Genomic DNA, 13,614 nt, shown 5'->3' on the forward strand with positions numbered 1-13,614 from the left:
GAGGAGAAGTGAAAGTTGCAGAGTTTGGAAAAGTTGGATGGGGGGAGGATTCTGGGAACTGTAATCCAGAATGGTAATTTTTCCAAATTCTGGAGGTTTCTTGGTTGGGGGATTCTGGGAACCACTGTGGTACCTCCCTCTGGAATAGCAGTGGCATAAGAATGTTTGGGGAGAGATTTGGCACCGCTGCAGTTCGAGTAGTTCTGCCTCAGCTGTTCTCCTGAACCATCAGCCTGCCTAGATGAAACAGGCAGCAAAGACTTGTCAGCTGCTTTTCTACCCTATAGAAAAGACTCCCAACCTAGCTTGGAGACCACCAGGCTTTTAGGACCCTTGGAATTGAACTCTTTTGTGTCTTTCTTTGCCTATATTGGTTTCCCCAGCTACTGTCTGATCCATTATTATTGACTTCTTGATGTTTGGACTGCTATATTACCCATGAGACTTCTGTCCTCTATTTGTGAATTATAACAACTATAATAAAGTCCAATATCTCAGGGCCTGCCCTGAATCTCTGGGTCTGACCTCTTTCTTCCAGTTCACAGGGCAAAGAGGAGGAATCTCAGTGTGACAATACTGCCTTCAAAAGTGTACGTTTATACAGTTGGCCCTCTATATCAATGGTATCTTCATCCATAGATTAAACCATCCATGGCTGGAAAATATACTTTTAAATAACAGCATACATTTTCCTCATTACTTAGACTTGGTGTTTTTATTTGAACAGCATCCTCTGTGTAATTATGTTGATGCTTCATGCATCATGCTTACTGGCATTACCAGGAGTTGCCCCGTATAAGATCATCAGGGCCCAATACTATAAAAATATTAGAAGTTGTGGCCAGGTCTCAAGCTTTGGCCTTGAAATCTCGGCACATGGCAACTCCAAAAGTATCATTCTGCATTTGCCAGACTTGAAGAGAGAGAGAGAGAGAGAGAGAGAGAGACTGTTTTACTATGCCAGTGTACATAGTAGGACTTGAGTATCCACAGATTTCATGATGGGTCTTCGAACCAAACCCCAGTGAATAACAAGGACCTACTGTACTATCTATGTCAGTGGTAGGGAGGTTTTCCTCTGCTTTTCTGTGACCTATGGTAGTATAATTGACAGTTAATCCAGCATATATATTTTGGGGAACACCACAGAAGGAAGCAATATACACCCCCTTGTGCAACCACTTTTGCCCAGCTGCACAAAAGCAACTCAGGAGCTCCTGGGCTCAGCTGTATCCTGCCCAACCACTGACAGCTGTGTGTTTATGCTCCAGTTTGTTCTGGTTGACTTTGTACTGGTTAAAGAAGGTGCAACCTCAGTCTAGGGACAGAAGCTGATCCTACTTCTTCCATGCACAAGGACAGAAGGTAGTTGGGGAAGAACAGAGCTGTATCCACACGCCCACCCTCCAAGTCTGTTGCACACCTAGAGGAGAGAGAAATGGGAAGCAGAGAGAAGCTTCCATTCTTCAGATGATGTTCTAAGTATTCTGGTGGAAATTTAAGTGCCAACAGTCTGTTTATTGGATCTCCATGCCAAAAGTGTAGTCCCAAATCTTACTGTAAATAGACCCAATTAAAGTAAACCCATTGAATGTGATGCATCTATATAGTGACACACCACTCAACAATTGATTCTGTGGTTCTTATTCTGTTTAAAAGTAACCAATTTTCAAGCAGTCAAATCTTCAAGCCTTGGTTTTTACTGAGTTATAGCCTGCTAAGAAATGGGGCAAGTTATTTTCAAGAGGAACATCAAAATTCTGGATACCCTACAGAGGGCTGCTTGTCCCTGCCATTGACAATGTAATGCTGGAGAAGAGTTCTTCTGATATCATGGACTGGCAAAAAGAGAAATAAATTAGAACTGGAGCAACTCAAACCTGAACTTTTCCTATAAGCCAAACTGATTAAAGTGAGGCTAGCACTCTTTCAACATAGCATGAGATGGCATGACTCATTGGAAAAGATGATAATAATCAATAAAGTGGATGATAGTTAAGAAAAGAGGAAAAGGCCACATTATGGGTGGATTGACTCCATCAAGGAAGCCACAGTCCTGCCTCTGCAGGACCTGAGCAAGGGAATTGGGGGTCTCTCATTCACAAAGTCACCATAAATTGAAATTGTTTTTGACAGTAATCAACAACAACATGCATTTTTATTTATTGTGCATCATTTCAGTCTCTGCCGGTGGAGAATGAATCCATATGCAATACCAATTCTATCAATACTAGTAATAGTGGCCTGTATTCTCTATCAGCTACTTAGTTTAGTAGCACAGTAGACTTCTGAGACATTTTGATTATTGTCTATGTGGCATTGTTCATGGCTCTATATCATGTTTTCCATTCTAGAACACAATCCCTTTGTATTAATGGCCTGTATTCTTTATTAGCAACTTAGTTAAGTATACTTAAACAGGGATTGTGAATATGAAATATGTATGGATGAGTGAAGAGAGCCAAAATGGTGTAGTGGTTTTGAGCATTGGACTACAGAGTTTGAATCCTTGCTCAACCATAGAAACTCACTGGATGACCTTGGGCAAGTCACACTGTCTCAGCCTCAGAGGAAGGCAAATGCAAAAACAACCTCCCTCTGAATATATCTTGCAAAGAAAACCCCATGGAAGGTTTGCCCTAAGTTGGAAATGACATGGAGGCACACAACAACAGTAGATGAGTAAATCTAGACAACTGTTTCATATTTATGATTGCTACTCAGTCATGATTTTGACACTATTGCCACAGAGCAGATGTGAATGATGGAACACGGGTGATGTTTCTGTCAAGTTTGTTGGGTGGGGCCAGGAGAATTACTTAGTTAAGTACACTTGACTAATACTTTGCAATAATATTTTGTATTCCCTATCAGCTACTGATAGGGAATACAGACCATTAACACAAAGGGGTTGTGTCCTGGAATGGAGAATGTGATACCCTGCTGTGGACAATGCCAAAATAATCAATCAGACAATAGTCAGAATGGCCCAGAAGTATATTGTGACAAATTTCTTGTCACACCAGAAATATCAGTGTGAGAAACTAAATGGAGATTTTCTATCCAAAGAAAATTACCCCCTCCAGGAATCTCACTGGAAGTTCTTCATATCAAGGAGACTCTCAGTGGAAGAAGTCCATTTCTGTCTTGCCACAAGAACTGTAGGGCAGTGGGATCGCCATGCTGGGGTCAAGAGTCAATAGTCACATCTATGCCTTTCTGGGGGTTGCAGTGATCAGTCCAAGAGCACTGGAAGTGACACCACATCACTTCTGGGTGTCATTTCCAGCTAATTTATCGCTGAAATAAAAGCTCTCCATGAGAAGGCATCTTAGGAGATTCCAGAAGATGGGAAAGGATGAACCACCACTTTGGTAGTTGGTTTTGCATACGCTGATGTTTTTCAAATGGAAAATTACTCAAAAAATCAAGCTAATTATTTGCGAGGAGGTGGCTTGGGGGGCTTTGGAAGACTGCCTGGGAATTTTAGAGGCCACAGCGTCAGGTTCAGGGGCTATATGCAACCTACAGGGCATATTTTCCTTCCCTCCCTCCGCTATTCAAAAAGTTCTTGGAGACTTGTCTTGTAGCGGCTCTGTGAGGCCTTTAAAAAGATATTGATGGAGGTGAAGAAAAGGTTTCTTTAAAAGCCTGGGAATGATTTGAGATTTTAGAACAGGAGTAATTGCAAAGATGGATTGCAGGTTTCCCTTCTTAGAAAAGGAAGGGAGTCCATAAGCAATTTCAGCTCAGGGGCCAAGCTGAGGACTGGCAGCTGGTAAATATGATGAAGTCCCTGTAGTTCTGGAGGGGAAAACAGGCCTGCAATCTAGCTGGTGCTTTCAACCACTGAGCGACGTACGGCCTGGTGGTAAAAACTGAGAGCCAATAAGCAAAACTGTCCCCATGGCATCAATTTGGAAAGCAACAGCCATTCTACAGAACCGAGCTGGCTGTGTTTTGCCCTTATTTACAACATTCGTTAGACTGAGTTATGGCTTCATTCAACATTTCCTCATAGACGGGGAATTGCCGTGGCTACAACGATGCATTAACATCCATTCTCAGGGCAAAAGAGGGAGGGAGAGAGGAAAGTTCTGCCAGCCTAAGGAAGGCACCACATAGGTGGAAGCAGGATTTTCTGTCCTCTATACAAGGCATACAGAAAGCCAGCATGGTCAGCCGTGTTGAAGAGCAATGCTGCGGAAATGTGGCCAACAGACATTGCTGTGATTTCAAATGGGGACACGTCAAAACAATGACAAATGTTCCTAATCAAAGGCAGTTTGAGGATTCTTTGAGGCTATTTCTTTCAATCACACAAGCCACCTTTCCCTCAGTCATAATGGATTCTGCAAAGCCACCTGATTTTAGGTCAACATATTGGCCTGTTTTTTTTTTTTTTCCCCCAGGGAAGGGGAATTGTGGCAGGTCTGGATGGTGACAATTTCCGGTGCATGGAAACTTCCAGGAACATGAGCTAGGATCCTAGGTTTGTTTTTTGTGGGTTTTTTGGACTATGTGGCCAATAAGGAGCCCTGGTGGCGCAGTGGTTAAATGCCTGTACTGCAGCCATTCACTCAAAACCACAAGGTTGCGAGTTCAAGACCAGCAAAAGGGCCCAAGCTTGACTCAGGCTTGCATCCTTCCGAGGTCGCTAAAATGAGTACCCAGACTGTTGGGGGCAAATTAGCTTACTTGCTAATTAGCTTACTTGCTGTTCACCGCTATGATCTTTGGAATAGCGGTATATAAAAAAACAAATTATTATTATTATTATTATGTTCCAGAAAAGTTTCTTCCTGACATTTCGCCAGCATCTGTGGCTGCCATCTTAAGATAATGCTTTGCCTGGAAAAACTGCCATGAAAACCCCACAATAGGTTTGCCTGAGGGTTGTCATTAGTTGGAAATGACTTGAAGGTACAGGACAAAAAAATTCATACAGCCAAGACCATCTCTTTGCTGTAACACAACGGATCCAGGATCTCTACCTGTCATTGTGTTACATCTCCTTTCCTTCATATGACTATCGGTTTGCTTCATTCTCTTCCTGGCTTTCGACCTTTCTTGAACAGACTTCTATGCTCAAACTATGGATTGTATGAGTCATGCTTATAGTCTTAGGAAAGCTCTGTGTTTGTCCCTGGTCTCTTTATCCACAGCTCTCTCTTGCTTCTTCTCTTGATTCACAAGTGCATGTGCCACCAGAGCACTTGCCACCATGAGACACGATAGCAGTATCAATCACTGCATGTGGAGTTATACACTGACTGAGCTATGTAGCCCCTGTGTTGAATGGGCATATTGTGCAATGGAATGCACAACAGCATGCATATTGTGAAATAGAAAAACATGTACGATAGAAAGTAAACAGGGTGTATGGTAGAAAGTAAAACAAAAGGTACAATGGAGTGCATGTGAAACCAAAAAAATACTACCACCAATTTCAGCAGTTCAATATGCATCAACTGAGAATGCGTCTCTGTCCGTACACGAGTATTGCATGTTCAACTCCATTTCCATCACATCAAAGAAATTAACATGAAGTTGTATGCTAGGACTGGGATACATGTGTAAGACACCAACAGGATTTTGGTTACAGCCTGCCAAATATAGCAAAATATAAAATAGAACATTTCAGGTGTCCAGAAGTCTAATTTTGACTTTTGAAAAACTGGGATGATGTTAAAAAGTGCAAGAGGGCTGCAACTTATTGAAAAGTTGAACTGCCTCTCCTATTCAAGGTTGCAGAAATAGAATTGTATGTGTGGTGCTGCTGTGCATAGAAATGCCCACAGACATGAGATGTGCATTCAATTATACCTTTGGTTGCATGTTCCAATATATGTTCGGTTGTACAGTGCTGCCATTCAACCACAAGGGTTTTACAGAATGATCAGTGAAGAGCTTAATGAATGCACAAGCTCTACTTGTCTAGGTTTATACTCCACATACTCAATGCTGTATGCTACACAATGCCTAACCCAACATCCTGTTTCCTGGGCTAAACTTCCTTAGCTCTATATCCTAGCTAAGCATTTGAGTTCTAAATTATTAACCATTTACCTGAAACTGTTTAGTACACACTGTAGAAATAGTGTGGTTTGACACCACTTTAAGTTCCGAAGATCCATCCTATGGAAGCCGGGGACTTGCAGTTTTACAAGGTATTTCAGCTTTCTCTGACAGAGAATGTTACAAAACTACAAATTCCAGAATTCTGTAGGATGGAGCAATGGCAGTTAAAGTGATGTCAAACTGCATGATTTTTATAGTGTAGATGAACCCAGAGAGAAAGAAAATGTTACCTTAAGCTATACAACTGTAGGACCAAATAAAGTGCCGGAATTACTTCATACCTTCACAATTCCAGTCAGTCTGGTGCGTGGTCCAGGTCAGGTCATATCTGAATGTGCAAACATGAAATTTCTCAAGTATTCCTGTTTTACACTCTCCAAACTGATTGGAATTGTGAAGGTATGGAAGTAATATCTATTTGAATTCATTGAATTCTACTGAAGGAAGATGAAAATTGGTCTCAAGGAATAAAAACCTCAACATGTTGCCAATTACTCAGGAAATAGTTGACCATCTTAGTAATGAGAAGATTCCCTTGCTATCCAGTTACAATTCAACCCTGAAATGCTTGTCTAGTTCGCTCCACGAAGAATGAGGGAGGTGAATCAAACATCTCCAGGAGTTTCTCCAAATATCTCTCCTTGATCTTCAAAGCTGCTCCAGGGAAGGAAATGACATACTTCCAGAAGGGGTTTTGCAAAGCATCAGCAAGGGTGTCTCAGTACAAGACACAGCTGGCTCCTCTGTGCTCACTGAGCTGAAGAATCAGTGGTGCATTTTCTGCTTTAGAAACTAAGGGGATGACAGCTGGCTCAGCTGTATTGCAGACAAATTATTTCTAGGGAAGGGAAAACTCAGCAGGAGCCTATTTCACCTTGCCTTTCTAGCCAGTTGGTTCAATTTCAAACTTGCATTCCTTGGCACGAAAAGGAGAAGAAGCCAGACTCCCTTTAGACTGGCTGAAGGCCCAAAAAGGCATTTAGCAAAAACCCTGGGCACTTAACCCAGGATCAAGATGATGGGAATAGCCACAAGTAGCCACCAGAAAGCATGAGAATACAACTAGAGATGGAAGGAAACAATTTCATTTCTACTTTTTTTTAAAAGTTAAAAGTTGCTCCACATTTGGACTAGAATGACCTTGGGACTCTAGGTTTCAGTTTGACTTTTAAAGGAATTATCCAAGGGACTGTTCGAGTCAATTTCAATTTATGGTGATCCAAAGTTGACCTTACCAAAGTGGGATTTTTTGGCCAGATTTGGTTAGAGGAAGATTTGCCCTTGCCTTCCTCTGAGGCTGAGAGAGTGTGACATGCCCAAGATCACCCTGTGGGTTTCCATGGCTGTGTAGGGATCTGAACCTTGGTTTCCTACAATTCCTGTCTAACACTTAAACCGCTACACAATGCTGGATCCACTGGTACATATCTTAAAGTTGACTCCAATTTATGGTGACCCTATCAGAGGATTCTCGTGGCAAGATTACTTCAGATGGGGGGTTTCCCACAGCTCACACTGAAACATGGAGCTGATTCATTGCTCCAATATGCATGGAAACCACCTGATGCCACTGATGGGGGCAACTATACTATATAGTGGCATGTGTAAAGTTTTGACCCCTTTTATCTTAAGTTCTACAAGTTGCTCTCAAACTATCCCTGTTGTTGCTTGCACATTAACCAACAAATGTTCAGCTTCTCTGCTTGTGGAGATGGTGAAATTCATCCCATTACTCCCCCACTCCAGCTCAGACTATGCCCTGCTGGTATTCTCTGCAGTGGTCCTGTTTCCTTAGCTTTAACATCAACAATGTATAGTAGGAACCAGGAAAAAAAGCCTTACCTGCAAAAACCAAGTGGATTTACTTCTTGACTGAAACAGTGATAATTATGATGAAGACCAGAAGGACTGCCAGCCCAGCAGAGATGAGACAACACTTCACCCTCCTGGCTCGTCGCTAAAATGGATAAAGAAAAGAAATCATGATAAAGATTTTTTTCCCCAAGCTGGTAAGATTTGTTAATTACTAGGTTGTGTGCACAGGTCCAACATCTAGTACAACCTAAGAGATGCCTTTGCCACTCCAGAGAAATGAAAAAAACAGATAACACCACATATGTGCCATTTAAAAGAAATACATTTTGATTTGCAGGCAAAAGACAAATGCACACAGCTCTCTACATTTGTGGCTTTGGTTTTTTGCAGATTTAATTATTCATAGATTTCAGTAATATGTTCTCTCTAGGAATCTTTCGGTCTTCCAGCATTACTCTGCTGGAAGTAGACCATAGAGAAGGAGAGAGAAAACACTTATCTAGGCATTTGTAGGTCCTCCAGTGCAATTCTATGGTCAACTGTTGACCATAGAGTTGCACTGAAGGACCTAGACTCAGAGATTGCTTGAGAGGTGTACTCTCAGGATTAAGAAAAGTATTTTTTTTTAATTATTTTGCATGTTTTCCACTTTCAAGGGTGCCCTGTGCCCCTAACCCCAGTGAATGTGGGGAGTCCACTGTACAAACAGTACAATAAAATCCAAAATTCACAAAATAGTGATACCTTTAGTGAGCCAACCAAAATGCACAAAATATATGATACATTGTGCATTTCGGTTGTCACAATGGATTTTGGATGTTATTATACTTTGCTCTTGGCCAACACAGTTACCCCTGGATATGTTACAGTAAATACAGACCAGTTATAGCTTCATAATGCTAGGTTATGAATCTCTAACTGCAATACAGAATGCCAGCCATATATCTTTTAAAAATATGCAGCTTTCTTCAAAGAAGTATCAGTTTATTGCACCTCCCTCCCGTAATGTTTGGCAAAAACAAAGTTTGAAGCAAAGAAAAAAAAGAAATCCCATAATGTTGATCATTTTTATAATGTGCCATGACACCAGTTTTTTTCATCAAGATGTGTAAAACTGAACACAGATACCACAGAAACGAAATCTATGTCCAGTGTTATGTGCCTACAAATCAGCTCTGATGTACGACACTCACTTCTCCAGTTTTCTTGGCACAATTTATTCAGTGAAGGTTTGCTATTGTCTTCTTCTGACTCTGCCAAGATCATCCAGTGGGTTTCCAAGGCTGAGTGGAGCTTCAAACCCTGGTCACCTGAACTCCTAGTCCAGCAGTAAAACTTCTGCACCATGCAGGCTCTGCCTATGAATCTATGTGTATGCGTTTTTGCTCCATCTTTGAACATGTTAGGGCATCTTTAGCTTCTCCCTGAAACTATCAGCATCGTTCTCATCACCTCTCTAAGCTGAAACTTGTAGAATCTGCTTCAATCAATGGTGCTAAGTAATTTAGCTATTTGCTCTCCACACTCTTTTTCTATTGGTGGGTTCATGAGGACTAAAAGAGAGAAAGAGAAAGAGAAAGAGCAGCTCCATGACATGATGGTTCTTTCTCTTTGTCCTTTTCTGACCTTCCAACTGAACTGAGCTGAAGATCCCCCTTCTGTTGGATCAGATCTATTAGTCATGTAGTATCTACTCAGTTCCGATAAAGCTGAGAAGCCAGTGGTACTGAAACTGGGCAACGTGACCTTTGAAAAGATGTACAAATTATAACGTGTGGTCCAAATCAGTTGACCTTTAAAGGAAAGCTTCCTTAAAAATGTAATAACAAATTTCCTATCAAATACCACTGCTCCAGCAGTGCTGCTAGGAAAGGCCAATAATACTATGAACTACTCTTTTTTTTCCTGTCCTGATTTAAATCATGCCAGTTTCCTTAAAATGATATTCAGGCAGATCAAAAGGCTTCCGATGAAGGCTAGAGTCCAGCAGAGTTTCAAACGGGAGCTGCTGCATGTCAATCTGGAGATATATATATGCCATAATCAATGCATATTTTTGATAAACCTATAACTTCATTAGCAATTCACTGAATGCTTGTTCATTTCAGTCTTGCTGTCCAAAGTCCTGCTCCCAGTAGGGGAAAAAGTTATTTCCCAAGTTCCTTTAATTTGTGGAAACATTCCACTTTTTCTTAACCCAGTTTGTTCTCATGTTTCCTCATAGCTTTTGCTAGTGGAGGAAAATTTGTACTTCTGACTAGGAATCCTTTCAGACTACACAGTATTAGCTCTACGGCTATATTTTAATTGCCACGGTTCCATCTGGTGGAATCCTGGAATTTACAGTTGAAAGAGAGGAATTTAGGATTCTCAGCCAGGCGGCTAAGATTGGAGTAAAGCCTTGTCTGCACTACCAAATTAATGCAGTTTGGCATCACTTTAACTGCCATGGCTCAATAGTGTAGCATTGTGGGATTTGGTGAGATATTTAGCCTTTTCTATCAGAGAGCTCTGATGCCTCACTAAACTACAAATCCCAGAATTCCAAAACACTGAGCCATGGAAGTTAAAGTGTTATCAAAGTGTATTATTTATGCAGTTCAAGTGCAGCCTAAGTGTAAGACTAGAATAAAGTCATTGAATCGGTTGAATTTGCCCCATTATTCAACAACTGATTGAAAGGGTCTAGTTGGGACCTACCAACAGATTCCAGCAATGCAATTCTGCATTCTTGTATGGCACTTCAATGGACCACTTGGTTTCCTGGGATGGCAGAAACTGCCACTGTGTGTTCTCCATTGCACAATGGAAGCATAAGCAGGCTTCTTGGCAGATAAGAACAGAATCACAGAATCAGAAGGGTCATTGGTGGCCATCAAATACACTCCCAGCTCTATGTAAGAATGTCAGCAAGAACATCTCCAACTGTCTAGCATCTTTTTGGAAAAAATCCAGAAAAAGAGACTCCAACATCTTTCCAGGCAATTGGTTCCATTGCTAAAAAGTCTCTTATCATCAAGAACATCCTACTAATGTTCAATGAAAATCTATTCTCTTGTAACTTCAAACTGGTAGACCTGGTCCTACCCTTTGGGACATCAGAAAACCAACCTGCAGCCTCTTCTCTGTGACAGCCCTTTAGATATTTAAAGACTGCTATCATGTCACCCTTCTCTTCACGAGGCTTAAAAAGCCCACCTCTTCCAACCTTTCTTCATATATTCTGTTCTCCAGACTTATCATTCTTGCTGCCATTCTCTGAACCTGCTCCAACTTGTCTACAGTATATATCTTTCTATTTGCATGGGCTGATTCCAGCCGCATCCCCACCAACCCCACATACAAAAAATTGTGGATGCTCAAGTCCCAATACATACAATGGTATAGTAAAATGGTGCCCTTTATTATATAACATGCCAAAATCAAGGTTTTCTTTTTGGAATTTATAATAGTTTTGAAACTTTTCAATCCATGCATGGTTGAATCCATGGATACTAAATCTGTGGATATGGAGGGTCAACTGTATATCCTTACTAAAATGAGGTGCTCAGAATAGTACTCCAGATGAGGCTTGACTAGTTTAGAATGTAATGGGACTATTACTCCCTTTGCCTTGGAAACTATGGTTCTAGCAAAGTAGGCTAAAATATTATTTTCCTTCTTTGCTCCAGCATCACTCTTCTAGGTCTTATTCAGGTTATGATCAACAATAATCCCATAGTCCTTTTCATATGTACTGCTGCTAAGACAAGCATTTCCCATCCTATACATTTTGTAGTCTAAATGTAGAAATTTGTCTCTGTTGAATTTCATTCCATTAGTTTCACTCCAATTTTCTAGTTTATCACAATTGGTTGCACAATGTCAGCATTCAGAAGAAAGGTTAAGTAGCAGAACTACTGTGTAAATGCAACAGACAGAGTAACACCATACAAGCACAATGTAGGATATTGGGTGGGACTGACTCTGATCTAGATCTGCCTTCTTGTTTATGCAATGACTATAGAATAACACTACTTGAAACCTAAACTGCTCTGTTACAGGATTTTTGCTATACAAAAGTCAATTTGATCCCACAATACAGTTTCCAACAAAGGCCAACCAATGTACAAATCTGCCTGTAACAAATCAGATTTACCCGATCATCCCCATAAGCTTTATTTTAAAAAGAAAAGGCTGTCTTCAGGCCTTGGGGTGAACTCAGGATACAGGCAATTAAGTTTTGAGCGTGTGAGCTAGTTGGAAAGGAAACTTTTCCTCCTTCATCTCAACAAGACATTCCATTTATCTACTAACTTGAAGGAAGGGAGAAAAATGAGGACAGAGCGACCCAAAGTGATTACCAAAATAAGCGGATTAGAGCTAAAGAGAAACTCTAACATCATAAAGAAGCTAGTACTAAACGAAGATCTCAAAAAGGAAGCTAAGTATATGACAACCCAACAGAATTACTGTGATACATACATAACATCTCTCACGTGGAATTCAGATTTATGTGTATGGAGCTGTCATGGCTGTTAGACACAAAAGACACAAAGATTTCCATTAAGACTCTGAGCAGGACACAGGACCTGTCTCTGTGGCCAACTTTACCACTATCACAACAACCAAGTCATTGCACAGGGGGCAGAAGTAAGAGAAAGAAGCCACATCTGCAGGATGGGCATTGTTTCACCACAAACTCATGCCTGGATTTCCAAGATGGATTTCAGTAATAAATCTGAGCTGGTGACATGCTACCATCCTTCTTGTGATAACCAGTTGCCTTTTCATGTGCTTAATGAAACTTCTGGAGGTCCCTTGATTTATGATCTACGTGCACAGCTTGAGTTGTCATGCATAATGGCAAATGTGGGGATGGAGACAAATGGCCTCTTTGCTGTGTGCAAAAAATGCTTTCTTCTGATCCGAGAACAAAATTTGAAATTGACAAGTGAAGATAAATGCTTCAGACAAGCAACAGGTCTGTGAATAGTATGTTTTGGTGGATCCATGCAGAGGGGTTGGTGACTCAATAGGGATAAGGGATGCAAAGAATATTAATTTTCCATTCATTTCCTGAGTAAGAATTTTTTTCCCCCCCAAATGTGAGAAACCTGATAGGAAAGAATACAGGGAGCCAGGAGGCTTTGGGGAGATGCCTTGCATTCTGAAAAGCATTTGTATTGAAATGCGGGTTTGTTTTTTTCCTGAGCAGAAAATAGTGTTTTCTGCACAGAAAAAATTTTTCTGTCCAGACAGGCATGTGCATTTCTGCTCAGAAAGCATGGTTTCTGCACAAAAATATGTTTTTAGCACTGAAAAAGTGCACTCCTAGACAGATAAATATTTCCCAAAGCATGAATAGTCTTTTGGGAAAAGCACAGAAATCATTTGTGTTCTCTTCCAGTGGGGAGTATACTGAAAAATTTATTCATTCTTGCCTGTAGGGATGAAGAACTCGAAGATTTACATCCCGAATATGAATGACATCATGCAGCTAAAAGATTCAAAATGTGCTTTTGAATGGGACTGATGCATAATAGCACACTTTTTGCTTGTTTGAATGAACTTGGTGAAATAATAGCTCAGTGTTATTAAATCAAAACCTATAAGTAGCAGCATGGAATGATGCAAAATAGCACAATTTGTATATTTCATAGTAGTACAACATATTGTTTTACATATTATTATTATTATTATTATTATTATTATTATTATTATTATTATTATTATTAT

General features: G+C 40.5%; 1 protein-coding gene across 9 annotated transcripts in view; it reads right to left on the reverse strand.

The window, feature by feature from the left end:
- TSNARE1 (t-SNARE domain containing 1) overlaps positions 1-13,614 on the reverse strand; it is a 485,050-nt gene that overhangs the window by 66,473 nt on the left and 404,963 nt on the right. For 7 of the 9 annotated variants that reach the window (XM_042464556.1, XM_042464550.1, XM_042464552.1 and 4 more), the window contains one exon: positions 7,924-8,038. The exons of 1 other annotated variant lie outside the window; for it this stretch is intronic. In XM_042464556.1, coding sequence (XP_042320490.1) covers positions 7,943-8,038 — 96 coding nt within the window. In that variant the 3' untranslated portion in view covers positions 7,924-7,942. Of the gene's footprint in view, positions 1-6; positions 914-7,923; positions 8,039-13,614 lie in introns of those variants that run through there. One more of the 9 variants, XM_042464553.1, reaches the window with a different exon arrangement.

Source organism: Sceloporus undulatus, chromosome 4 (genome assembly GCF_019175285.1).
Source record: "Sceloporus undulatus isolate JIND9_A2432 ecotype Alabama chromosome 4, SceUnd_v1.1, whole genome shotgun sequence".
In the NCBI taxonomy this organism is placed as follows: domain Eukaryota; kingdom Metazoa; phylum Chordata; class Lepidosauria; order Squamata; family Phrynosomatidae; genus Sceloporus; species Sceloporus undulatus.